At 33.7% G+C, this 26,859-nt stretch overlaps 4 protein-coding genes across 4 annotated transcripts; 1 reads left to right on the plus strand and 3 right to left on the minus strand.

Annotated features, from left to right (window-relative positions):
• Positions 1–1,892: 1,892 nt before the first annotated feature.
• Positions 1,893–3,205, plus strand: LOC116163550 (autophagy protein 5). The gene is made up of 5 exons (XM_031477537.1): positions 1,893–2,145; positions 2,194–2,399; positions 2,455–2,579; positions 2,653–2,850; positions 2,930–3,205. The coding sequence occupies exons 1-5, from the start codon at positions 1,990–1,992 to the stop codon at positions 3,037–3,039; spliced, it is 795 nt and encodes a 264-aa protein (XP_031333397.1). The 5' UTR covers positions 1,893–1,989; the 3' UTR covers positions 3,040–3,205.
• A 2,749-nt stretch (positions 3,206–5,954) lies between these two features.
• On the minus strand, positions 5,955–8,435 carry LOC116163599. The gene is made up of 2 exons (XM_031477615.1): positions 7,251–8,435; positions 5,955–6,595 (listed from the first exon to the last, which is right to left on the minus strand). The coding sequence occupies exons 1-2, from the start codon at positions 8,141–8,143 to the stop codon at positions 6,175–6,177; spliced, it is 1,314 nt and encodes a 437-aa protein (XP_031333475.1). The 5' UTR covers positions 8,144–8,435; the 3' UTR covers positions 5,955–6,174.
• Positions 8,436–14,544: 6,109 nt separating this feature from the next.
• LOC116163600 (torsin-1B-like) lies at positions 14,545–17,758 on the minus strand. Its single transcript, XM_031477616.1, is given in 6 exon segments — positions 14,545–14,858; positions 14,912–15,053; positions 15,827–16,055; positions 16,976–17,053; positions 17,109–17,384; positions 17,437–17,758. Coding segments are annotated over 5 exon segments (633 nt in total). The 5' UTR covers positions 17,178–17,384; positions 17,437–17,758; the 3' UTR covers positions 14,545–14,743.
• A 7,137-nt stretch (positions 17,759–24,895) lies between these two features.
• LOC116164442 (torsin-1B-like) lies at positions 24,896–26,475 on the minus strand. Its single transcript, XM_031478625.1, has 5 exons — positions 26,174–26,475; positions 25,852–26,120; positions 25,492–25,792; positions 25,152–25,299; positions 24,896–25,098 (listed from the first exon to the last, which is right to left on the minus strand). The coding sequence occupies exons 1-5, from the start codon at positions 26,355–26,357 to the stop codon at positions 24,984–24,986; spliced, it is 1,017 nt and encodes a 338-aa protein (XP_031334485.1). The 5' UTR covers positions 26,358–26,475; the 3' UTR covers positions 24,896–24,983.
• Positions 26,476–26,859: the final 384 nt, after the last annotated feature.

Here is a 26,859-nt window from a genome sequence, read left to right on the forward strand (position 1 = left end):
AGGTGTATCATCTGAAAGTATAAATATTAAAAGTGGTGTTCCTCAGGGGAGCGTACTGGGTCCTCTACTCTTTTCGGTTTTCACCTATGATTTGCCTGCATGTCTCCTTCACTTACAACATCATCTTTATGCAGATGACTTGCAGCTTTATACAAAGTGCAGCGTAGAAAACGTTGAAGATACTATCGATAACATAAATTCAGACCTAATTAGAGTGCAAAAGTGGTGTGAGAACTAATGGTTTAAAACTTAACCCTTCAAAATCTACAGCGGTTTGCATTGGTCCAGAAACCAAATCCCATGTTGTGTCCAGTTTCCAATTATCTCTGACGGATGACATCATATCTTGGTCCAGGCCAGTTAAAAATTTAGGTCTTATTTTCGACAGTAGTTTAAGTTTCAATGAGCATGTAAATAACATAGTGAGAAGATCGTACTTAAAGCTTAAGTCTATTTATCATTTAAAGTTTGTATTGAACGAAACTACCAAGCTCAAGCTTATTAAATCGTTGATTTACCCTAATATTGATTACTGTTGCATGGCGTACTATTTTTTCCTAACTAAAGGTAATCAAATAAAACTACAAAAGATTCAGAACTCGTGTATCAGATATATTTGTAATATTCCTTATAGAGAACATGTTACCCCTGCATTAATAAAACATCACGAATTTAAAATCAGCTGTCGTATTAAGTATATATATATTATATTTTTATATAAGTTGCTACAATTTAGTATACCACAGTATTTATGTAACTTCTTGATTAGAAGATCTGCTATTCATAACCTAAACTTAAGAGTAGATTCATATACTACACCGCAGCACAAAACTAAAAAATTCGAAGGTTGTTTTAGCTATATGGCACCATTGCTATTAAATTCAATTCCTACTGAGTTTTTTAAAAACAATTTCAATCATTTTTGCAGAGAAGTAGGCGAATTTGTAAGTCAAACTAACTTGTAAGACGATTACAGTGTTTTTTTTTTACCCGATGTTAAAGGATGAATTGAAAAACGGCTTAGCCGAATTCATACCCTTTTGAGCGTTCTTACCTTATTTATTTAGTGTTTTTGCTTTCTTTATTTCATTTTGTTAAATGTAAGGCTCAATAAACTTTATTATTATTATTATTATGTGAATCCCGCTTTATACATATATCATTTTGATTTCACTATTCTGTATGGCGTACCTAACGTTGTTGTAGTTTTATTCTGGAAAAATTTAATTTTCTCAGTTTACCATTGATGGTATAGTTTTAATCTTAGACCATACAGTACACGGACTGCTATTAGCCCTATGCTTACCATATACAAAATGGGTGGTCACGGATAGGGGACAATGTAGTCCTGGGTAGTTATAGCAAACCTGTAGTGCGGGAAGCTTTAAATTGCCCTTCATTATCTTTTATATGTGCTTTTTCGGCATATCTTAAATATAGGCGATTCGTTAATTGACGTTTGTTAATTTCAAGAGGTTGACAATGACAGTCTCAAATCTTATCTCATTGGTCAACTTCGGATAAACACTGAAACTGAAATAAAATAACCTTTGACTGAAACTCACACACCCAGGCGATGTCTTTGACCATATTTATGGTGCAATTACCATACCAGTCCATGCATGGTCTAAGGTTTTAATCGCTATCGAACGCTTAAAAAATTAAATTGCTCATAAAAGGGGGTCATTTCTTTTTTAACAAATTGTAATTACTTTTTTAATTTTACGGTTAGGTATATAGGAGCCTAAACTACACCAAAGTATGATTTTTGACTACACTATAATTTTGGATTTACCATCGAAATACGAAATCCCTCGTTATGCTTCTTGTTCCGCCACTGTGCTGCTGTGTAATTTGATAGTACGCACGCGCATTTTAGTGATTTTTTTAAAATTAACCTCATATTTCCACTGCAAACTTGGTTTTATGTTTTTATCATATTTGTGCATCTAGTATTGATTATGGTGTATTATTTGTAGTGAATGAAAAATGGCAAACGATCGAGAAATTCTGAGAGAAATCTGGGAGGGAAAATTGCCGGTATGTTTCCAATTAGATCCAAATGAAGTTTCAGAGTTACAACAACCTGATCCTTTTTTTCTTATGGTGCCCCGATTGAGCTACTTCCCTTTAGTCACAGACAAAGTAAGCTAGTAACAATATGTCTGTGTTGTAATTTTGTTTTTGTTGAAGGTTAGAAAACATTTTAGCCGATATGTCGATAGCGAAAAACAAGAGCAAGATATGTGGTTAGAATGTGATGGTCAGCCTGTGAAATGGCATTTTCCAATTGGTGTTGTGTTTGATTTATATGTGGGGGCTGATATACAGTTACCGTGGAATATAACAGTTCATTTTGATAAATTTCCAGAATCACAAATTTTTAGGTTTAGTACCAAGTGTGTACCAACAACATAACATGTAACATTTTCTTATTGCACTATTATTCCGTAGAGAAATTGTGGAAGCACATTTTATGGCATGCATTAAAGAGGCTGATTTTTTGAAACATAGAGGCCAGGTTGTTAGTAGTATGCAAAAAAAGGATCATAACCAACTGTGGGTAGGACTACAAAATGGTAAAATCTTGTTCGATAATTAATGTGGTATTACATTGTAGTACCTACTTTTTCTTCTGTTTGTATTTTACAGACAAATTTGATCAATTCTGGGCAGTTAATAGAAAATTAATGGAAACCCCAAGTGATCAAGAGCATTTCAAGTACATTCCTTTTCGTTTGTACATGGATGATGGCTATAAACAAAAGTTAATCAAGCCAATTACAGATGATGGTCGACGTAAAACATTACAAGATCTTATAAATGAAACATTACCTAATCATGCCAATGGTGTGTATGAGTAAATTCAGTACAAATCAATATGTCTTCAGTGTCTATAATAAGGAATGATGAGTTTTTTCTTTTATAGTAAAGATTCGTACACATGGAATGATACCTCCAATGGAGACTCCTATACAATGGATGTCAGAACATTTAAGCTATCCTGATAACTTCCTTCATTTATGCTTACAAATCTAAACTTAATTCGCAAACAGATATGTTGAGTGTATGTATATTTTAAGTTATTGCGTCTAAGAACAATGTGTAAATGAAAAATCGCTTATTCTGAAATCATTTTTATATTTCGTATTCACCATATTTTATAATAAAATATATGTATATATAATTAAACCATTTAAATGTGTACTGGCCATTCATATTTTCTGCTAAGAACTCTCAAAAAGAGTAGTCCTCCTTACATTCGCAAGGTATTCAACACACCTTGCTTGCATAAAATAAAATTGGATCTCTAAGTCATAGGCAAAAATCTTAATATGACAATTAATTTTCATGGTTCCCACGGTTAGCTCAAAAATTAAAATAAACCTCCTGCACTGCCCTTGTACGTTATCTTCGTGATGAATGCCAATTTTGATGGAAGGAAAATTCATATGAATGAGGACTCCGAACAGACCAGCTGTAAAACTCTAGAAACTCATAGGTTCTCTGGATTATGGTTGCTTACGCACAGAGAGAATGCCACTTTTCACTGTTATCGGCAGTAAATTTGTGCAATTGGTAGATTTTGTTACGAACAAGATGCACAAAATAATTGTCTATAACAGCTTTACTGTGTGCAGTTAAACACAAAGGTTTATTTCTAGTTCCCGAGGTGTAATACTGTGACTTCCCAATAAATTGATTATTTACTGTCGCCTATAGCTATTTACTAGGTACTATCACCGCCGTTTTGTTAGCAAACTCCATTTGTTTTTGGTTTACTGTATAGAATCTTTTTTTTCTTTTTGGTTAATTGTTGTGAGAATGTCTCGGAAAATGTAGTCAAGTTGTGTCATTGAAATAATCTAAACAGAAATTTGATTCGACCCAAAAAAGCACCAATCGATATCCTCTTTTCAAATGAATCTCATCGTATAGGTTGGTAAAAGTGCCTCGCATTTTAAGATTTCGCTAGCGTGAGTTTACTTCGCACAAATTCCCCCAAAAGTGTAGTATTTTTTACGTTTACGTCTTCATTGTTTCGGTGTAATACATACCCATTCTGTTCTGGATAATGTTTCGTTTCATGCTATACATGGCATACGACGACTTTATCTTAATTGTACACCACAGAACTATTACTGTTCTGTGTTGTACACCATAATTCTTTATCATTTACTTATACAAATAAGAAAGTTGCGTTTTGCGCAGGTGCTGTACAATTTTCTGCGCATGCGTTCTGTTTGCTTTTATTAGAGCAATAGAAATTTGGTTCAAATTGCTCCACAAATAAGAAACTGGCATTTTGCGCATACCATACCTAAAAAAGTTTTGCGCTCAGAATCGGTATCTGATTCAGGCCAGAATCAAGACGAATGCCGTAACTGGACCTAGAAACGATATCGGAATAATAATCAAACTCGGAATTTGAATTGCAATCGTAATCGCGATTAGAATCGAAATATGATTAAAATAATGAAGATCAGAGTATAGTCAATCAAAGCCATGTTGCGGATTAGTAACGAACCTGAAACTAAACGCAAGTCGGAATTTGATCCAGAACTAGAACTGGAGTCGTAGTGGAATAGGAATCGGCCACCAGGGGCCAAATCCGAAGTAGAACCGGAACCAAAATCGGAATTAGAACCAGTTGTAATCAGTAGTTAGAACTATAGTCAAAATAAAGAAAATAAAATCAAAGTAATGACACAGTTAGACAACATCAGAGTCCGAAAAAATGAATCACTGTTTAACACCCTGACACATTGTCTTCTAAAACAATTTCTTGTTTCATAGCTAGACTTTTACACCACACTCTCTAAGTTGTACTGTGATTCCGATAACGAATTGACTTCCGATTTGGACTTTTATTCTCACGGATTATTATACTGTGATTAGACTAATTCTGATTCCGGTAGAGGTTTCGACTGCGATGCCGAATCAGAATCTGATTAATTCAAAGTGCCCAGGTCACCTTCCCTCTGATATTTTTAACGCTCCGAAGGTAATTTAAAAACTTATTCCAGTGCATTTAAAAATGTTGGGGTTATCTGATTTTCTGTACCTTTCATCACAGACAGTATAGTTGTCTGTGCTTTCATTCAAGACTGCGGCGCTAGCCCCCCCGGAGATAAAAACATGTTGTTTTTCAAGGCCAGACCTCAACAGCACATCACAAAATTACTATACTACCCCACCTTCGTAGGGCAAAGGCCTTATTTGTGATTTGTCCCCTACCGACGGGACTACAAGATCTAAAAAAAAATAGAGCTTCTGCTTGGCAAAGTTTAATTTTTTTTGTTAAAAAGATTTACTAAAAAATTGAACCAAAAATGTTTTACGAGCTTAGGGGAAGCGAATTAGAGAAAGAATAAAATTGGAAAAACCTGAATGTTAATATAATTTATAAAATATTTCAATATAAAATATTACAGTATCTATTAATATGCATATTCTTATATACAATATACTCCAGCACAGCTGCAAGGAAAATGATATACAAGTAGTAATGTTCACAACCGTCTAAGGTCACATTAATCATTACTTTCATTTTTAAATTGTAATGTAACTGTAGGTTCACAATCTAAATTCATAGCCTCAAAAATATGAATTTAAAGAATATTGCAACATTGACTACAACTACTAAAACACTAATACATACTTAAATAAACTAAATCAACAGTACATAAATATGGCGTTTGGAAGACTAAACCAGTGCAAATCATTTATATACAAAAATATATGTATGCACAAAATAGCTGCCCTCCTTCTTTTGGCACATTTTATACTACAAAGGCACATTTTAAAATACATACTGAGCAAATATTTCCGAGTAATCTACATTCAAGTAGACAATATATATATAGCACCTCAGGGTTTTTAATTTACATGGCCCATTAACTTGAGGTTTCCATTTCAAACCCTGCATATTTTAAGGCTTACACGCACACTCGCTTAATTCTATAATGAGGCGGTTACAGATATGTCGGTTACCTTTTTTTAATTATTAAAACTAATATTGCCATGAGAATAACATCTAGAAACCTAATAGACTCTTTCGGCTTTACACTCTAAAAGCATCGAGTTGGCAGTGTTAGCTTATCACTGGGAACGTTACACTGGGAGAATTTACATAAAACGTTACTCTGGCCAACTCAACGATGGCAGGATTTTTTACCTCACGATGTGAACATTTCGCGCGAAGTCATTACGATTACGAAGTTCATCTTCTTGTTTTAACCATTTCTGTACTTGTCGTCGATGTATGTTGTATTTATTGGCAACCGCTCGCTGGTTACCACGACAAATTGTGTCCTGATAGTAGCACTCGATCGCACTTAGTTTGAAGTCCACACTATAACTTTGCCTTTGTTTTAATGGGGGCGAATGCTGTGGAAGCATAACTGTGTTTTCGTACGCCGCACAAAACGGTAAATTCTCACATTCCGGCGAGTAGAGGTAATTCTTATTTATTGTGTAGTAATAATTAATCGTATTTTTTGGCTGCAATTCGTATAAGCTGTACGTGTAGTCAGGTGTAATGTAATTGTTATTACAGAAAGTTGGTTCACTTTCGGGAAGGCTCGATACAAACCTATAAAGAAAAAATTTATTATTATTATTAATTCTTCATAATAAATTTATCATGAAAACATTTTCAGTTTTATTGTTTAGTATATTGTTTATATTAAACAATTCGAGATCAGTATGTGCATCGAGGTGTGCATATTTATTTAATTTTGATCGCAATTTCGATTTTTGTTTTTAGGATAGGTCTTAATAAATACTTAAAAATCAAAATGAATTAGTAAACAAATAACCATTCTACAGATTTGAGTAGGCTTGGTATCAATTTGTTATTATTGTACAATTTTGTAATAAATCAACTTATAAGCGCAAATCGCAAAAAGTGCACATTTTTTGGCTACTAAAATGAACCTCCATAGAGGTAAGTACCTAAATAGAAAACCACCTAACAATAAAAATCACATCAAATTTTTTTTGTATAAATTTTATTTCAAAAATTTCATCTTTATGGCGGCTATAAGAATCCGCAATCAAATGTTTATTTTTGTTATTAGGCAAGTCTACATGCTTTTGATTAAATTATTAGAAGTTGAGGCATGCATGTATTTATTTCTTAATTGCAATTCGAGTTACAATTTGTATTTTTGTTTTTTAGAAAGAGTTAAATTTAATAATTTCCCGAAAATTACACAACATAATTTTTTTAGTAAAAGCTTACATACCTGTTGCAACAAGGTTGAATATTTGGTTCAGCCTTTATGTCTTCAGCTTCATCCCTTAAATCGTCCAGATATGGTTTAAATAACTTAACAGGTTTAGGCGGATTTTCTATAGGCGGAGATTCCACATGTGGTGGGAAGCGAACGTCTGTTGTATTTTCCACTTCATTTCTTGTAGATAAATCCCAAATATCCGGATGAGGTTGAATGAATGGTACAAGACAAGAAGGCGATGGAATGCGAGAAGCTTGGGGGGAAAGAGGACAGCATACAGGTGCGCTGACTTCCATTAAGGAAATTGGCCGTTTTAGCGATAAATCTATCGGACTTCCGGAATCGATAGGGCTTACGCTTTGACTTCTCGAGTGAGTTGTGTAATCTAAGGGAGCTAAAATTAGAGATGGTACGCGCGCTTCCGATCCCAACTCGGTTGGTAAGTCATACGCGTCATTCGCATTTATCACATCGGAATTAGTCACACTTTGAGAATACGCGTCCTGGCAGTGAACATGTATTTCAACGCTTGGACTCTGAGAATACACATCGTTACACAAGTCGTCCCGCTGTCTGTGTTGGCCACTCCTCAAGGACAGCTCTGCCCCGCATTTTCTAGCCTCGGGAGCAGCACTAACCACTTTACTTTTGCCCACGCTGTTGCGTAAGTTGTTTTCGCACTGCAGCCACTTTTGAATTTGACGACGATGAATACCGTATTTTCGCGCTGTCGCCCGCTGATTACCCTTACAGTCGGCATCGTGTCTATACGAGTCCAAAACTTGCAATTTAAAATGAGGCGCAAAGATTCGCCTCGAGCCTATTCCGCTTTTACCCTCACTTTTTGAGGATCCTATAGCGCCAGGTCCTCGTTTTAGTACCGAATTTAATCCGTGAGCCATCACTATCACAATCACCAAATTTACACCTTACTTAAACAATAACAAAACCAAAGAAATAAACTAAAACGAGCGCGAGTAAATTTTATCTGCGACCTAAGCAGCAACCATTTTCGTCACGATTCATGGAATGCCCCCACCCTGCTGACTAAACTGTATTCATATCTTGGCATTATCTTCTGCTACTCACCCCAACACACCAAGTCCTTCTCACTTGCTTACGTGCGAAACTATTCTTTCATCTCAAAACGTACGTCGGATATAACGCGATCACATGACAGAGACCGATATCCGTTTATAAAACAAGTTTGGAAGCAACGTTGCCAGACATAATCGCATTTTGACCACTTTTCATTAAACGAATAAAATTCGAAGATCAAATGAGTTTGTGATCTATTTACGAATAGTATTATCAATTATTGCTATACTTTGCAAATAATTTGGAAAATAAAGCCTCGTTTGTGAAGATTTAAAGAAAGGAATGCGTCCCCGTGGCAACATGGGCTCCGACCACACCAGACAAGCTGTCGCCAAACAAGCGAGGCCAGACAACGCGACGCTTCCTTTGATTTTCATTCACTAACAAATAGATGGCAATGTAATAAATTCTCGTCGGTTTCCTTATCCCGATACAGGGCCCAGATTTTACTTTGCACTTTGATGTGACCAGTAGGTACATAATGTTTTTATTATTTTAAAAATGCATTACTAAAATCATTCTTTACTATTTCCGCAATCAAAATAGTGGACATTGCTGTTATAAACGAATAAAAAAAAACCTTTAAAACTGAAGCATTGAATTTAACTTTAGCGTCTTTAGTACCATGAATCTATCTATTTACGCAACATTTATTGACATAATAAATATTTCCAATTAAATACGCAATGAAATCTTCTTAAAAAAATCCAATACCTAATTTATTATAACAGTAAAGGGAACTAGGTCATTCAGTTGGCGATGGACGTGTCCTGTGGTGGTAATGATAGTGGGTATACCTACCATTGAATAAATTTTTATTCAACGATAGTACCTACACCTTTAAATAGGTATAACTAATTTTATATTCAAAGCCTATACCTATATACGGTATACATATGCTAAAAGTAGAGTTCACATAGTACTGGCACTTTATAGCTTCAGGGTCAACCAGAGCGCACGAGGTCTCCAGGGTTCTACATTTTCAAGTGTTGGTTTTGCGAAAATTGAACTAGATCGTCCATCATTATCCCAAGCTCAAGTCCACTGATTAAATTTGAGTTCTTAGTATTCGATTATAATGGCTTTTTTTATACTCGCAAACTTTACTCATTTCACTGTCCCGAAGCAATGAGTCAAATTCTTAACAGAAAAGCTTCCTAGCTCACCTCAGACCAAAAGGCGCTCTTCGCCATTTAATGTCTTCGCACGCTTTTTATTACTTTTGTTTGTGTTTATTACCTACTCATACTAATTACCAATAATTCATTTATTATCTAAAGTCAATAAACACAATAGTTATTTATGCAATGAGTGTATAAATGAGGCGTTTTATTGGTGAGTGAGATGTTTAGTCCACGAGCGCAGCGAGTGGACTAAATTCGAACGAACCAATAATCGCCGATTTATACATGAATTGCATACAACGTTTTTTCGTCGACTTCACTGGGGTAGGTAATTTTAAATTCAACTACAAGAAATTACAAACGAAATTATGAGCTCCGACGATTTTTCACTAAATTACAGCTATTGTCGTTGCTATAGTAATGTGTTGTTTTATGCTGTACCGTCAGTCCTCGTAATCGCAGTGGAAGATTATGTTGCTTGCTCTGCTGCGGAGACGATTTTAACATTATATCCACTCAAATCAAAAGAAACTTATTGGAACGGTTTCGATCAGTTCGGCAATTGATGGAATACAATGAATTTGAAAGGAGATATTTCCGAAAATGTCATGTTGACATTTTACCTTGAAAAGGTATGTGAAATTATAATGTAATTAATTCTTTTGCAACTGTACTAAAGTACCTACGTGTATTAACAGTGAAAGATATGGAAATGTTCATCCCTGTGGTCGACGTACTCAATGTTGAAGGTAAAGTAACTGAATACCTTAACAATACCTTATCTGAGGAGCTACACGTACATACATCAGGATATGCTTTGCTGAGATCGTTTGGCGACCATACTGGCTGCTGATCTCACTACATTAAAACCGAGATTAAAATGGTTAGGTGGATGGAAGTTCTCAGCTGTTGCCGAAAGTGAATTGTTATATAATTGTCATTTCCCTTTAATAAAATGGTTGTTATGTATAAGTGGTTGCTAACGATTAATGGTTGCTAACGTATAAAGGGTTGGTTGCTAACCATTAATGGTTGCTAACGATTAATAAGCTTCATCATTGTACTCGTCACTAAGGAGTAATTTATATTGTTATCGAGAGGTCGACGAAAAAGCTCTTTATTCAATTCAATCGGCACGTAACAATAAGAATGACATTTTACAACTTATCCCTTAACATGGCACTTCACCCTCATTAAGTTGTCAATGACCTTGATTCTTTGTCGGCGGTCTGGTGCAGATGGGTCAGGTTCTACTTTTCTTTACGGAAAATTACGTATTTCAGTGTATAAATCTGTGATATTAATTAATCATTCTAAAAACTGCAGTATATATGTATACATGTATTTTAACATAGGTATTGATATTTTACTTTAGTTCTTTGGATTAAAACCAAAAAGAATGCAACAAACGAACTTCAGCAATCGCTCATTGAAAAAAAAGTTGTATGACGTCACGGCACTAAAAACTTAAGGTTTGTTCGTTTGTCTTGCGCGATTGGTTTGGTGCAACACTGATGTGACGTCACGGTGTAAGCTGGAGTAATCAGTTTTTGATGCACTGGCATCTAACAAACGAACGCTTATTTAGGGTATAGTAAATAAATAACCAGCAAAAAACGTTTGTATTGCATCATGAGTGATAAATTTATTATTTATTATACAGGAAACTATTTTTCATTTACTTGTTGTATGACCTCTGCAATATTATCTTCCTCACTTGACGATCTACTTATAAATTGTTCAATAATATCATGAAATAAAAGTTCCATTTCCAATAATTTATTCATCGCAGATTCCCCACCTTGTTTTTTCAAAATGTTTATGGTTATGAGAACGGTCGTTTCACGTCTAATTTATGCTGCACTAAGTTGCTCGCACTAAAATGCACGAACAAGTTTGTGCTGTTATGAACTGAAATGGGCAAATTGCACTATACACAAACGAACGGAATGCATGCAGTTACAAACAGACAAACGAACGCATTTGGTACACCAGTGTTGATTAGTGCAGACAAACGAACAAACCTTTAGATATTAAAAAAATTTTTGACTACATCATTTATAATGCCTAATGTATATTCACAAAATGTTAACGAAATCATAGTAACCGTTTTGGCGAAAATTTTTTTAAGTTTTAGCAATGCTTATGTTTTGTGTGTGTTAATGGGTATGAATTTACCAGGTTTGCAGAGTAGAAAAAAAGACAGTGGTGTCGCGTCTAGTGTTGTTTGTACCGTACTCGACTTCGACTGCAATCGGTAGATTCAGGAAAAGTCGCGGATACTGTCGATACGGTACTTCCTCAGTGCGCAGGCGAATTGAAATCGCACATCGCCCGTGATAGTATTACAAGTAGGTATGTTACGCTGCTTATTATTCAGAAAGTTTACGACACGAGCGAGCTTGCGAGCGAGTGGAGCAAGATTATTCCGTGTGAAGGGTTATTTATGATTTTATAGGTTATACGGTTATCATTTCCAATGTCTCCGATGGTTGCAAGGATTGCGAAATCTGTGAATTTTTTAACTTTGACATTTTTTTTGTAATAAAACCTGGCACAATATTTATAGGTTGTACACAGAAAACTAAGGTCTTTCGAATAACTTAATAAAAATTTTAAGTTGCTATTTGAAAAAAAAAGTTCGATGCCGTTGCGGCGCTCCAACATTTTTTTTCAAAATTATTTTTCGTTTCAGTATGCCTAATAAGTATAGGTACATATCCAAAATTTAAACAAAATCCGTCGAGCAGTTACCTCGGAAAGTTGCCAATATACGCACATACTTACAAACAGAAACAAATTTTATTCTTTAAAAGTAGCTTAAAATGATCTAAAACGTCGACATTTGATGAAATTTTATGATGCGGAATTTTTTTATTAAATGGAAAAATAAACATTAACGTAGGCAGGTATTAGTAAATTTAGACAATTTCTTGCATATACTTTCCTTTGACAATTAGCAAAACTTATTTTGCGGTTGATATATCTCGCAATCTTATGTAAATTCGCGTTCTACAGATACATAGAACGACTTCATAAGGGATTAAAGTTGAATTTCTTAATTTGGCTACTGTCTGATCGGCTAATTTGTGAAATATGTTTGTTTCTTTTGACAGTACCATATGCATTGCAAGAAATTCATTCTCGAGCACTAATGCAGACTGCAGTATGAAATAAATCATCATTTTTTGGATATAACAATGAACCCCGAGATACAACAGTCAGCCATTCTGGTCCTTCTGTAACATTTAGCTGGCTTGTTGGAATACCTAACGTACTTTCTTCTTTACTTTTTTCTATATTTCTAAGCAACGTATATCGCAACATATTTAATAGCTCTTCTTGGTTCACTTTCTCAAAAATGACCTTGTTTTGTCATTTACAAAAAGAAAATACTGTACCATGCTTCAAATTTATTTTATCTGCGCGCCGACATGCTGCTATCCACTGCTTGCAAAGATCATCATCTGTTGGAAATTCAAAGTGTATAATTTCCGTGCCTTTCGTTTTGCGGCTGTAATTGCCACACTTTGGAACAGCACAGGACGGCATCTTTCGTTTGTCGTTGTCAAATTACGAGCAAATATTACATTTACCAAAGAATGAAAGTTTCAAAAAAACACTTCCACTCGTATAAAACACATGTAATAAAGAAACAATATCGCTGCAGTTTTCCGTAAATGACGTCATGCGCAAACCCAACCGATTTTCGATTTCTACGTAGCATACCTGTGTATTATTGTAATTATCATGTTTACAGAGACGCTTCTAGTAAAGACCTACTGCACGTACATTGTAAAAATCAGGTGTGCGCATTCGCAGTCAACTTGCTTATTTATGGAAATATTTCTTTAAAATTTTAAATGCGGATAATTAATTATCAACTACTTCGAAATTAACAAGAGAAGCTTTTATTCCCCCATGCTACACTGCACTACACATAAATATGAAAATACAGTTTAACCCCAAAGTTTAACTAACATGAATGTTGTTGTTTCACAACCACCCTATTTTTTTTCTTCTCTGGCGATCTTTTATTTGTTGATGGAATTTATACCACATTTACTTATTAATTAATCACAGTCATGACATAATATTATGAATGTATCAACAAATTATCAACCACAATAATAGTTATTTTTCCTAATCAATAACAACCATTATTATTATTATTTGTACAACTAGAGAAGACAGTGGGGTTTTTCAACTCGATTGAACAAGAGTTTCAACTTTCTTCTCAAGTTTTACACATAATTTTTTCTGAAACTACAATCAAACTTAAAAAACCATCATATGCAATAATGAAGTTAGACACAATAGCAATTTCGATACCGGGTATGTTTCATTTTTAAATGTAATTATTAAAAATAACGCAGCAGTTATTTACTTTCCTCACTAGAGAGGATAATCACATTTTCTTTGCCCTTTTCAGATGAAAATAGTTCTTTCTACACTGTATTCATTTTAAGAAGGTAAGGTAGCAGTAAAAAGCAAAGGGAAGCTTTGACCTTCAGTCTGATTGGTTAAAACTCTAGTCAGTATTACGCTGAAACATAAAACGAGTGGCGAATTTTGCAAGCTGGTAGTTTCTGAATCTGAACTGTTGAAGTGTCATTAACTGTTAATGTCAAAAGATTTATTTCTGTTTGCAGTGCTGGATATTTCTACTTTACAATAATTTGGTGCCGTTTCATATTTTTCCTGTGTGTGCTTCTCTTCAAACCCAACGCCATCTACTACCTTCTTATAATGAATGCAGTATAGAGTAGTTTAAAAAAAAAATTAAATAAATAATGCAATATTAAAACAGCTGAATGTGCAATTACATGACATGATTTTGTCACAAGTTGCTCATTAATAATGCTAAAAGGTGATAAAAAATGAGTCGCTGTCGACTCACCTTTGAAAATTCAAGTTAAGTACGATTTCCTATGTAAACAAAAATTCCAAAGGTGACTCGACAGCAACTTATTTTTGATCGCATAGTATAACAAAAATGTTCGAAATTAATTAACAATAGTTTGAAATACATCTAGAAATCCTATGGAGACATTGAAGTAGTACCATATCTATGTTGCTACTGGAATTTATCATGCCTACTAATTACTCAGTCATGACATAATAGTTATGTTTGTGCTTTGTATACGAGAGTGTGTCAACACATCATAACCAGAATAAAATCAAAGAAATACAGTAAAATTGGAATAGTTCAATTAAATAGCATTATGACATTTTATATCACAAGTTATTATTTTTTAATAAATACTATAGCAAAAGTGTTCATCTCCAATACTTATGAACAATTAAGGCTACTTTTTGGCTGATTCGTTTACAACCTGTCTTTGAGTACAGATTTTCCGGCGATGGCCCCCATTCAACAAACTCCAAAACAGACCTGATAATGTAATATTTTATTAAAGATAATAAACACAACATTTTTGTACTTACAGTATGTCGTCTTCTGATGGACGATTTACCCCTCTCATGCGAAATTGATCTATTATACATGCTCTAACATGTTCTCTTTATAAGAATGGGACATAATGATCTATTAAATTACTTTCAATAGTATCGGAATGATGGAAACCACCTAAAAGAACCCAAAGAAGATTTATTCTGTTCGCAATAATGAAAAGTACTTATTGAAGTATTTCTTAGTACCTTTAACCTTTTCACTGCTGCGCACGTATATATACGTTCTGAAAATGCGGAATCTGTGTGCGACGTACGTATATATACGTTGTACCTGTTTAAAATTCTGTGCTACCTCCGTATATCTACGTGCTGCAATCATTTGCACACCATCGGAAAGCCCATTTCGTGACCTTTCCAACGAGTACCAACACGACTCAATTTAGTTTTGTCCAGTACGCTAAAAACGGTTTCAGGTAACACGTGTGCGCATTCATTTTGTTGTCATTGTAGTTATTTGTTCGGACGTTTGATAAATTGTTTTATCCATGTCAATCAGTAGATGGCGGATGAATACGTTGGTTTGACGAAGCAGGAGGCTGCGGTTTGTTTTTTTTATTTTTTATTAATTTTTTGTTTTTATATAAAAAAAATTAAAAAATTAAATAAAAAAATCAATCAAAAATAAATAAAAAAATTTGGATGCCCCTCCCATAGACATTGAGCTATACTTCCCAACCTTGCTGTGCACGTATATGCTCGTGCTGGGTGCTGCAAATCAATCTGCTGATGACGTATATACACGCGCGACGATTTCTCTCAGTGCGACGTACGTAAATATACATTTTGTACAATTTTAATTTAGCACAGGCTGTTGACACTCGAATTTTTAATTTAGCAGCGAAAAGGTTAAGAAACCAGCAAATTAAAGTTAAAGTTATAGGAATGTACCTTGTTCATTAAAAGCTTCTTTAATGATCAACTTTTCAAAGTGTTTTAACTGGATATTTTTTCTTGCAATACCACTATGATGTATTTTTACCATTTGATCAGTTATTAATGTTTCTCCAGTGTTCGACATGAATATAAATATACATTTTCGATAATCTACCTTCCCTACAAACGTGGTGTAGTCAATATCAATTAGAGGTTTAATTACATTTAAAAAGTATGGTGGCATTTTATACGTGTAGGAAGTTAGCGACGAACTATGCGCAGCGACGATGACGTCATAACCATTATGCATATAAACAAAGCCGACATTTACTAGATCATTATTTACGCAAAAAGTATTGTAAACCATAACCTGAGGTAAACAATTTTAGATTCTACATTAAATAAACTATTTAATTTCCAATTTTTATAAAAATATCTCTAAAGATAAAAAAGTTACGAAGCATTTTATTTTTGCTATACGTTTACTTAGACAAAGTGATCATCGTCGACGTAATATTTCGCAAAAAGTATTGTAAACCATAAACTGCGGTAAACAATTTTAGATTCTACATTAAATAAACTATTTCATTTCCAATTTTTATAAAAATATGTCTAAAGATAAAAAAGTTACGAAGCATACTGTGCGGTCTAACGTTTCTTGCTATACGTTTACTTAGACAAAGTGATGTGATGATCGTCGACGTAATATTTCGCAAAAAGTATTGTAAACCATAAACTGCGGTAAACAATTTTAGATTCTACATTAAATGCCTCGTAACTTTTTTATCTTTAGAGATATTTTTATAAAAATTGGAAATGAAATAGTTTATTTAATGTAGAATCTAAAATTGTTTACCGCAGTTTATGGTTTACAATACTTTTTGCGAAATATTACGTCGACGATGATCACTTTGTCTAAGTAAACGTATAGCAAAAATAAAATGCTTCGTAACTTTTTTATCTTTAGAGATATTTTTATACAAATTGGAAATTAAATAGTTTATTTAATGTAGAATCTAAAATTGTTTACCTCAGGTTATGGTTTACAATACTTTTTGCGTAATTAATGATCTAGTAAATGTCCGCTTTGTTTATATGCATAATGGGTTATGACGTCATCGTCGCTGCGCATAGTTCGTCGCTAACTTCCTACAGGTGGTGCATTTTATCCACTTCATCAAATACAAAAAGTTGCTTTGGACATTTTGTCACATTTGACTTAATCCATTGATATAGTTCCTTCTGCGAATAATCTTATTAAGTACAAAGAATTTCTAAAACCAAGTTGTAAGCTCACTTGATACTGTGCAACTTTTGATTCCTCTGGGAAGTGTATTCTACTTTCTACTAACAAAATGGTGCACATGATCACTAGCCCCTCCTAAAGTAAATAAAGCCTCCTTTATAAACCCAGTTATGTAAGTCTTTCCACCACCTGGCCAACCGTGAAAGCTGAGCGTTAATGCTTTCAAAGGCCGATATTTTTCATTCCAGTGTGGCTTTAAAGCTTTAATTATTATTTCTTCTGCTAAATGTTGGCCATACACTTTCGATTTTAAAACTGCTGCTAATTCTAAAATTGAAAATCACTAACATATTTAACAACTACACCTCTTATACGTTACGGGAAATATTTCCCGGAATTTCCTTTTCAGTGCAACATTCTTTCCATTTACAATACGTTTGATCATATATCAAATACCCCAAACCTAAAACAGCAGCTGCGGATCCGAGACTAAATGGGTCCAAAAGTCCAATTACCGTGCAATGTAAAATGAAGCATAGAAAAATTATAAGTTTGTAAACTCGCATTTTTAGTTCTATGTAAAAAGTAGGTAAATTTGTAGGTTAAAATTTTTCAGAATGTTTTTAAAGGTAATCACAGACTTTTTGCTTTGAACTCTGAGGTTTAGATCGTAGATTCACAAAGCTGTAGGTAAAATAATAAGTTTTCCGTTGCACGTCATTACTGGAATAATTTCACATACCAACCTAAATATTTAAATGAGATGTGTTGTTATAAGTTAAAAACAGTTTATTTGAAATTATACGGTTGGTACAGAAATGCGATGTTGGCGCGACTCTGTACTATGCATTTAAGGTTATGTTGCTATCTGTCACCCATTCTGTCACCTTGCGTGTACTTCGAATCGTCTAGTTTATCGTAGTTTCGTGCTTTTTTAAAATCAAGATTCTCAATTCCACAAACCAAACTGTTCTTTTCAGAACAACTTTTTGTCGTACTGTGAAGTGTTATTTATTACGATGACGAAGAATTTGGATAGCACTTATAATAAACATATTGGTAGAGATGGGAGAACAGAGGTTGATTGTTTAAATATGTGGCAATGGCAAGAAGCAGTTAATGTCATGACACCGGAAAAATTCAATCAAACACACTGAAGGTGAAATAATGAAATGGTATGAAAGAGAAAAAATGTTAGATATGCAAAATATACTGCCAATTATAATAAATTTAGGGGAAGATAGTGACAGTGACACAGAAGATTCTTGTTAATTTGCAAATTAAGTAATTTGTATTTATTTAATTGTAAGATTATAAAATAATTACCTAAATAAAAGTGACTTATTACTGCAAAATACTATCCCCTGGCTTTGATGGTCAAGTATGACATGTAAATAATTTACATGAAGCCTTTAAACCATGTAGAAGAGTTAATTAATGAATTTATCAAAATTGCTGTCGGTTCTTAACTTCCCGGTATGTACTACAAAGTGTTAATCCTTACATAAAGCTCCAACATTAAAAAGTCGATCGCCTGTAAGCAATTGATAATCGTTACATTCCTGTACACGTAGATATCTTGTACTTCATGACAACTGAATATAAAGTTAAGATTTGTAACGTATATAGGTTGTCTGGTGGGTTTAGTTTTGTATAATTTTCTTGTGTTAATGTTTATTTGATTCCAGTTTTGAAGATTGTAGGTTGTAGATTCATTATGAGTAGGTAGGTACTGGGTGGGGTGTACTATAAAAAAACGTGTGGTTTTATGGCGGCAATTTAAAGGTAATTTCAGGCACGTAAAAGCGATTCTAAAATTGTTGATACTATTTTTTTTTAGTACACTTTATTCCGTATAACTTCCGTTGCACGTCATCATTTTCTGTGACGTAATTACTATGCAATAATGCCAAATCTAGTTTTGAGCGATTTAGGTTATGTCACTTGTCAACAAGACAGTGCATTCTTTGTGTGAACAATCCACACCTTAAATAAAATAAAAATAATTTTTATTATTCATTTCGTTAATTGGAACCACAATATACATACAATATACTTTAATAACTTATGAACTGTACAAATGTAACATCTCTTTTACAGAGAAAGTACTAAATATAAAATTTTACAGGTTATGTGATGTGATGGATGATATTCAAATTAATCGGAATCATCGGAACTGCTTTCGTGTTCAAAGTTTATAATAATAGTAGCAACGTTTTCAAGATCTAATTGCTTTTCTCTTTCGTACCACTTGTGTATTACAGTTTCCGTATCCTTAACTGAATTGCGCCACGTTTCGGAAGTTATCGTTGTAGTGTTTCTGTTTATGCAATTTCAATGCTTCGTCCATCTCTACCCATGTGTTGATTGTAGTAATTTTTCGCTATGCCCCAAATATGTTCGATAGGATTAAAAACGCGATGATAGGGTGGTAATCGTAAAACGAAGTAACCGTAATGCTCGGCTAAGTGGTCAATGCGTTATGCGGTACATTTTAGCTGATTTATTCCTAAAAGTATCAACAAGATTTAGATAATACCAAATAATTTGCGAACGTACTTACTGTGCAACCTTTTCAACAGTTCGGCTTTAAAATCATTTTCGGAGAACTGCACATTATGATCACCTAACCACACTTTAATGTTGTCTGTTTGCCCGTTATCGAACACAATTACTGACGGGTTATCTAAATTCTTCAGTAATTTCTCTTCAAACCAATGCACAGCGAAAGACGTAGAAAATAATCAAAATCAGATCAAACGAAAAGTAAGCCAAAAGCAACCTGTCAAATTTACAAATTTAAACGCGACAACATAGCGAAATGCTACCAATTGTTGCGGCCAAAATAAACTACAAGCTTAATGTGTTGCCTAATAAACGAAAGTAAGTTTACGTTGGTACGTCGTTTTCTTCAGGTAATGACGTGCAACGGAAGATATACTGAATAGACTCGTACGGTCTATTCAGTATATCTTCCGTTGCACGTCATTACCTGAAGAAAACGACGTACCAACGTAAACTTACTTTCGTTTGTTAGGCAACACATTAAGCATGTAGTTTATTTTGCCGCAACAATTGGTAGCATTTCGCCACATTTCGCTATGTTGTCGCGTTTAAATTTGTAAATCTGACAGTTGCTTTTGGTTTACTTTTCGTTTGATTTGATTTTGATTATTTTCTACGTCTTTCGCTGTGCATTGGTTTGAACAAAAATTTATGTGGTTAATGATCATGTTCATGTGGTACGAGTATTATACAGGATGCTATATACAGAGCGGTTTTTGGGAGTTTAATAGAGTTTTCGATTGGCAAAACTCGTACTGCACGAGTGTTGCACGAGAAACTGAAGAAATCCATGTGAAAATTGCTCTCAATGGAACATAAATATTCGTAAATATATGTTGTCATTTGTCCATAACCTCATTTTAGATTTAGGTAATCGACAAATCTCTATTCTAAAAAATGACAAACGATTTCAGTATTATTTATGATAAACGATGAGGAATATAAATTTGAAATTCCTGTAAAGGACCAATTTTTGGCGTTCAGTTTAATGAGTAAGTGCAACTTTTTGTAAAATAGAAGTTATGGCTAGTTCATCATCTTCGCTATCGCTAGATGACGACAAAAAACTCTCCCAACGCAAGAAACAAATTCAAATTGTCGCACGTTTGTTTTGAAAATTTGTTACTAGCAGCTCCACGAGCTCTCGGACCTCGTGCGTCGAATTTTGCACTGAGTGCGTAATTGTTGCATCACATTTGCCAATGGAACACAGAAAATTGCCCTAAAATTACCAATAGAACGTAAAAATTGCATTCGTGCAGCAAGAGTTTTTTGCCAATCAAAAACGCTATTAGTTCGAACATTGTACAGGTACGAATGGTTCTAAGGCTTTGTGAAAACAATATTAAAGTCACTAGATATAAATATATCTAATAACTAATTACTTAGCAATATAATTACGGACATGCGTTCGCCAACGTACGAGCGGGCCCTACTCACAAGACTGTAGGGGATTTTTTCAAATATGTAGGTCGCCGGTTACGTAGTGCAACTGCATCCACTGACCTCTATTTTGCTTAGGTCAGATGAGTGCATCCCATGTTCTTAAGTTTTAAAAATTTGCTGAAATCTGGCTTGACATGGAGCAAAATGAACAATAAGTTGCAAGAAAAATAAATTGCGAAAGGCATGCGCAGTTCAAAGCCAGCTCATCAATTTCTGCAAGAGACATAAATCTTGATTTTGTATCACCTTCCTAGTCAAATACAGCGGCGACAACTATGAAAGGGACGCACCTTGATTAACTTTTTTAATTAGCCTTATGTATTTTTGTAATTTTTATGTTTCTTCAAGCAAACAAAATTTAATTTTTATTTGAGGTGAGCAATTTTATTGGCAAATCCATTTGATCGTCTGTTGGCTGGCATGTGACAATTGAAACCGAATTTCACCATTTTATTCTATTATTATACTAGAAGAGCTGGTAGACATCTGTTTGCTGTTTAAGAATGACCACCGGATGGCATTCCCTCCAAAGCCTAACCGAATATCGCTTAAATTTGAAATCAAAAAGTGACACATGATCAAACATCTAGCACAGCCCCCTTACATTAGTTGCAAACCATGACCTGAAGAACGGTGGGGAACGAACGCAAAATGAGACACTATGATGACGTAATAGAATAATTCGTATTTTGTAAATGAAAATGTTGTAGGTTTATTATTATTATTAGTTTGCCTTTATTTTCGAGTGGGCGGGGTTTCAGCTAAGGCTGTTCTACCAACCGAACCCACTATATACATTTTTACAAATATCCATGCCATATACTATTGTTAATAAAGCATGACAAAAGGAATGGTTGGAGGTACAAGCAAGTAACAAAACATAACTGTACAACATGTGACAATTATACATGTCCTTGGAGGGAAAATTCCACGTTAACAATAAAATATGTGGAAATTATGAATTACACCTCATATATATCGCACATATTATAGATTCTAAACCGCAAAGTTTTTGTTAGCAGGGCTCCACTCTTGCGACGGGTAGCGATTGGCCCTCGTTCGACAATTCAAAGCATATATTTGAAATTCTAGATCATAATCACACCCTTAGATGTCTAAGCTCTACACGCCAAAAAGTGTTACTTTACTTACACGAAGTCTATACATACATCAAACAATTTGATAATTTCCAAAAATTTAAAAGAATGACCAAAAATATAAATTCGGGCCAACACCATGTAATCAGAATAACCATAAATTGAGCAAAAATTATACCAAACATGAAAACGATTTTAAACATATCATACACATTAACATATATATGATCTAAGATTTTAAACAAAAAAGTGAACCGCGGCATTTTTCATACACGTACGTGATTTCGCATTGAGGTTAAATCGTGTCAATTTCAAAACAGAGATTGAAAATTATTTTTAAAAAACATGCAATGATGAACACAAATAAATTATAAAGAAATTCTATAATGATTACCTACTCCATGTATTAAAAAACAAAAAACCAACAAAACTTAAACCCTACGACCTTTTCTTGGCCACCGCTGAAATCAAGATAGCCTAGCCCAAACGTAAGCAATAATATCCACATGCTGTCTTTTTTCCATTTGATTCTTATGTAACCAAACTAACTTCAAAATTGAAATTGAAACAAAAATGTCGATTATTGTTGACCTCGAGTAGCGTGCTGACGTGTAATTACAGAGGAAAATAAAAAAGGGTCAAGCAGCGGCGTTCTTTACAATATTTCTTCAGGCATGTACATATTAAAATTAGAGTAGTTGCAAAGGTGTAGTCATGTTGAGTGAACTCAATGGTAGTAGGTATTATCTTTGGTTGTTGTAATATTTGACAAACCACCATACGTATTGGAAAATATTATACAAATCATATATTCACTATAATCATAGTGTAAGAATACACTATGCTATAATATACGCATTTAAAGTGTGTTTAATAGTTTTGAAATAAATAGGTAAAATGATTTCAATATATTATTGTTAATTATACGTAAGTATTAGTTTGTCGCTTTCCAAGTGATATTTAATATTAAATAGGACGGTACGTACCGCAAACTGTAAATGCAAGGCCCCCGCCTTTCGATTATGATGACGTGGGTCCGAACCCCCCTGAGCGTGCTTTTTTTTCTATAATAGATCGCGGCAAAAATAACTATACATTTTTTATTATTTTTTTAAATTTAATTTGTAATTTTAAGTTAATTATGTAGGTATTTAAAAATTTCGCGCCACCCTTATGAAGTACTTGCGGCACCACGACACCCACTTGAGAACCACTAGTTTATGTAGACAGGAAAAATATAAATTTTTGTCACTCCAAAATGTTAGATGACTATTTCGAAACAATATATTTAAATAAACAAAACTTTATTTCTTATAAAATAATACAACAGTATTCATTATTCTGGACTCATTTGATCATCTAAAACAAGCTTATAAAGCTCAATTTACATTATACTTTTTTCGTCTAGAAACTTTGACTAGAACTTGTGCTAGATTAGACACTATACTAGAAATTTAAATTTGCCGCTTTTTGATGCAGACTTTTTGTTTCAATGACAGTGCTGCCAATTTCGGAAAACAAATCTCAATATTGTACATTTTGAGGTTAATTTAAATTGCTAGGAAACAAACATGAATAACAAGCAAAAGAAACTCATTTTTGCTATGTACATGTACCTAATTCAAGAGACTTATATTTGAGGTTATGTTCAAGAGTATGAAAATAAAGTTGTTGGTAGCACGGAATTTGTTCTAATTTGGTGCTAGTGCGCAAGTCACAAGTATGAAAGTTGGATGGAAAATGGGTCTGGACCTAGTTTCAGATCTAGTTTCTAGATTAGAAACTTGGACGGAATTTTCTGATTTACATTGTCAAAATTTTAACAAGTTCATCTAGTACAAGTTCTAGTCAAAGTTTCTAGACGAAAAAAGTATAATGTAAATTGAGCTTTAGGGTTTTTTTGGTTTTATTTTTGCATGGCCAACTTTTCTTTTGACAATCTGATGACATCAAACGGTAGAAAAACGGACCTTTCTTGGTTGATGACCCGCTTCCGGTGTTAGTGGACAACCAGCTAGACTAGTGGAAAACAGACCAGCCTGGCCCCACATTTTAAAATACTTAAATACAAAAACAATTTTTATCTAAGAGTCTAGATTTAAAGCAATAACTCTGAACGGTTCTGATTACAATTTACATTTTTTATGTGCTACATTTTAGTTGAATTTTGTCCATGGTTGATTTTTTTAAATCATAATTTTTTAATACTTTGTAATTAAACATCACTTACTGATTCTTCAATACTCTTTCTTACTTAAATATGTTACTATTCAACAGTTTAACAAAAAAAAATCATGTTAACAAAATGTTACTAAACATATACCATTAGAGGAAAATTGTCTTATTACATATCATTATGATACTATGAAAATTCGTGTTAAAGCTAAAGAAAAATTTAAAAAAAAATTAATTTAAATCATTGCGATCATGTTTTGTCTCGAAGAACTGTGCGTCATTACTGCACATAAAACAAGCACCTTTTAGTTTTTAATTCATTAGTATTACAAGAATGTTTGTGGCAATAAAATTAAAAAAATGCAGTTCGAAATTAAACAATAGTTTGAAATACATTTAGAAATCCTATGGAGACATTGAAGCTGTACCATATCTATAAGTTGCTAATGGAATTTATCATGCCTACTAATTACTCAGTCATGACATAATAGTTATGTTTGTGCTTTGTATATGATAGTGTGTCAACACATTATAACCAGAATAAAATCAAAGAAATAAAGTAAAATTGGAATAGTTCAATTAAATGGCATTATGACATTTTATATCACAAGTTATTATTTAATAAATACTATAGCAAAAGTGTTCATCTCCAATGCGTATGAACAATTAAGGCTACTTTTTGGCTAATTCGTTTGCAACCTGTCTTTGAGTACAGATTATCCGGTGACGGTCCCCATTCAACAAACTCCAAAATAGACCTGATAATAATGCATTATTTTAATAAGGATAATTAAAAATGTTAAATACTTACAGTACATCGTCTTCTGACGGACGATTTACCCCTCTCATTCGAAACTGATCTATTATACATGCTCTTACATGTTCCATTTCTAGTGGTAGGAATGGCACATAATGATCTATTAAATTACTTTTGATAGTGTCAGAATGATGGAAACCACCTGAAAGAACCCAAAGAAGTTTAATCCCAATGTTGAGGGTGTAGTAGCAATAATAAAAAGGAGAGCCCTTAAAGAAAGGTTCAATCTACTAAGAGCTTGAGTTAAGGTTAATAGGCTTAGAATTGTGTTTTGAGATTTGACTTAAAATTATTTAAAGGTATTAATCTATTAATTACAAAAAAAGTGTAATACCATGTTCATTAAAGGCTCCTTTGATAATCAAATTTTCAAAATCTTGCAACTGAATATCTTTCCTGGGAATTCCACTGTGATGCAGTTTTATCATTTGATCAGTTATTAACGACTCCCCGGTGTTCGATAAGAATATAAATATCGATTTTCGATAATCCACCTTAGCGACATATGCGTTATAATCAATTAGAGGTTTAATTATATTTAAAAGGTATTCTGGTGCTTTATCTACTTCATCAAATACAAAAAGTTGTTTCGGACATTTTGTCACGTTAGATTTAATCCATTCGTATAAATCTCTCTGCAAATAATCTTATTAGTGAAATGAATTTGCTGAACGGAGATGCAGTAAACCCTTACTTGGTATTGTGCAACTTTCGATTCTTCTGGAAAGTTAATTCGACTGACAAAATGATGGACATGGTCACTAGCACCACCCAAAGTAAATAAAGCCTCCTTTATAAACCCTGTTACATAATTTTTTCCACCACCCGGCCAACCATGAAAACTGAGAGTCAATGCTTTCGAAGGCTGATACCTTTCATCCCAATGTGACTTTAAAGCTTTAACGATTATCTCTTCGGCTAAATGTTGCCCATACACTTTAGACTTTAACAGTGCTTCTAATTCTAAAATTTAAAGTGAAGTAACATATTTAAGAAATGAACATGTTATACTGTACGGTTAACATTTCCTGGAATTTCTTTGTCCGTACAACATTCTTTCCACTTACAATAGGTTTTATCGTAGAGATAGGAACCTATTCCTACTACAGCTGCCGAACCGATAGAAAATGGATCGAAACAAAAAATCACAGTACATTGTAAAATTATGAGTAAAAAAATTATAAATTCGTTTACATGCATCTTAGCGTTTATTAGGAGATTATGCAAATTACACAAATTTGCACAAAAATAAATAAAATAGATTCTTACAATTTTACAAATTGTTAGGTTAAGAGAGTGTGGACGCCACTGACCTTGATTTTTTAGATCAGTGGTGGACGCGCAGTCATTAAACACTGTACAGGGTGCTCGGTAGTTTGAAGAACAGATCGAATGAGCCCAATCTTTTCAATTTGGTAGAGTAGCCTTGGTTTAATTTTAAACACTGACCACTCAAAAATAAAGACAAAATTTAAAAAATATTACGACTAATTACAATTTTAAGCAACTGCGTTCTTGGATATAGTTTAATATTGTACTTAGTCGTTGCCTCGTTCACTTCTGCCACAGATGTAATTTCGTAATCTGTGCTTCTGCGCACTGCTCACCCACAGCGGGATGCCAGCATTCACAATTGCAATTACTGGACAAGTATACGTTTTTTTCTTATTTGTTTGGTTATTTAGGGGTTGCCGAGAAGCGA

Source organism: Photinus pyralis, unplaced genomic scaffold (assembly GCF_008802855.1).
Source record: "Photinus pyralis isolate 1611_PpyrPB1 unplaced genomic scaffold, Ppyr1.3 Ppyr1.4_LG2, whole genome shotgun sequence".
In the NCBI taxonomy this organism is placed as follows: domain Eukaryota; kingdom Metazoa; phylum Arthropoda; class Insecta; order Coleoptera; family Lampyridae; genus Photinus; species Photinus pyralis.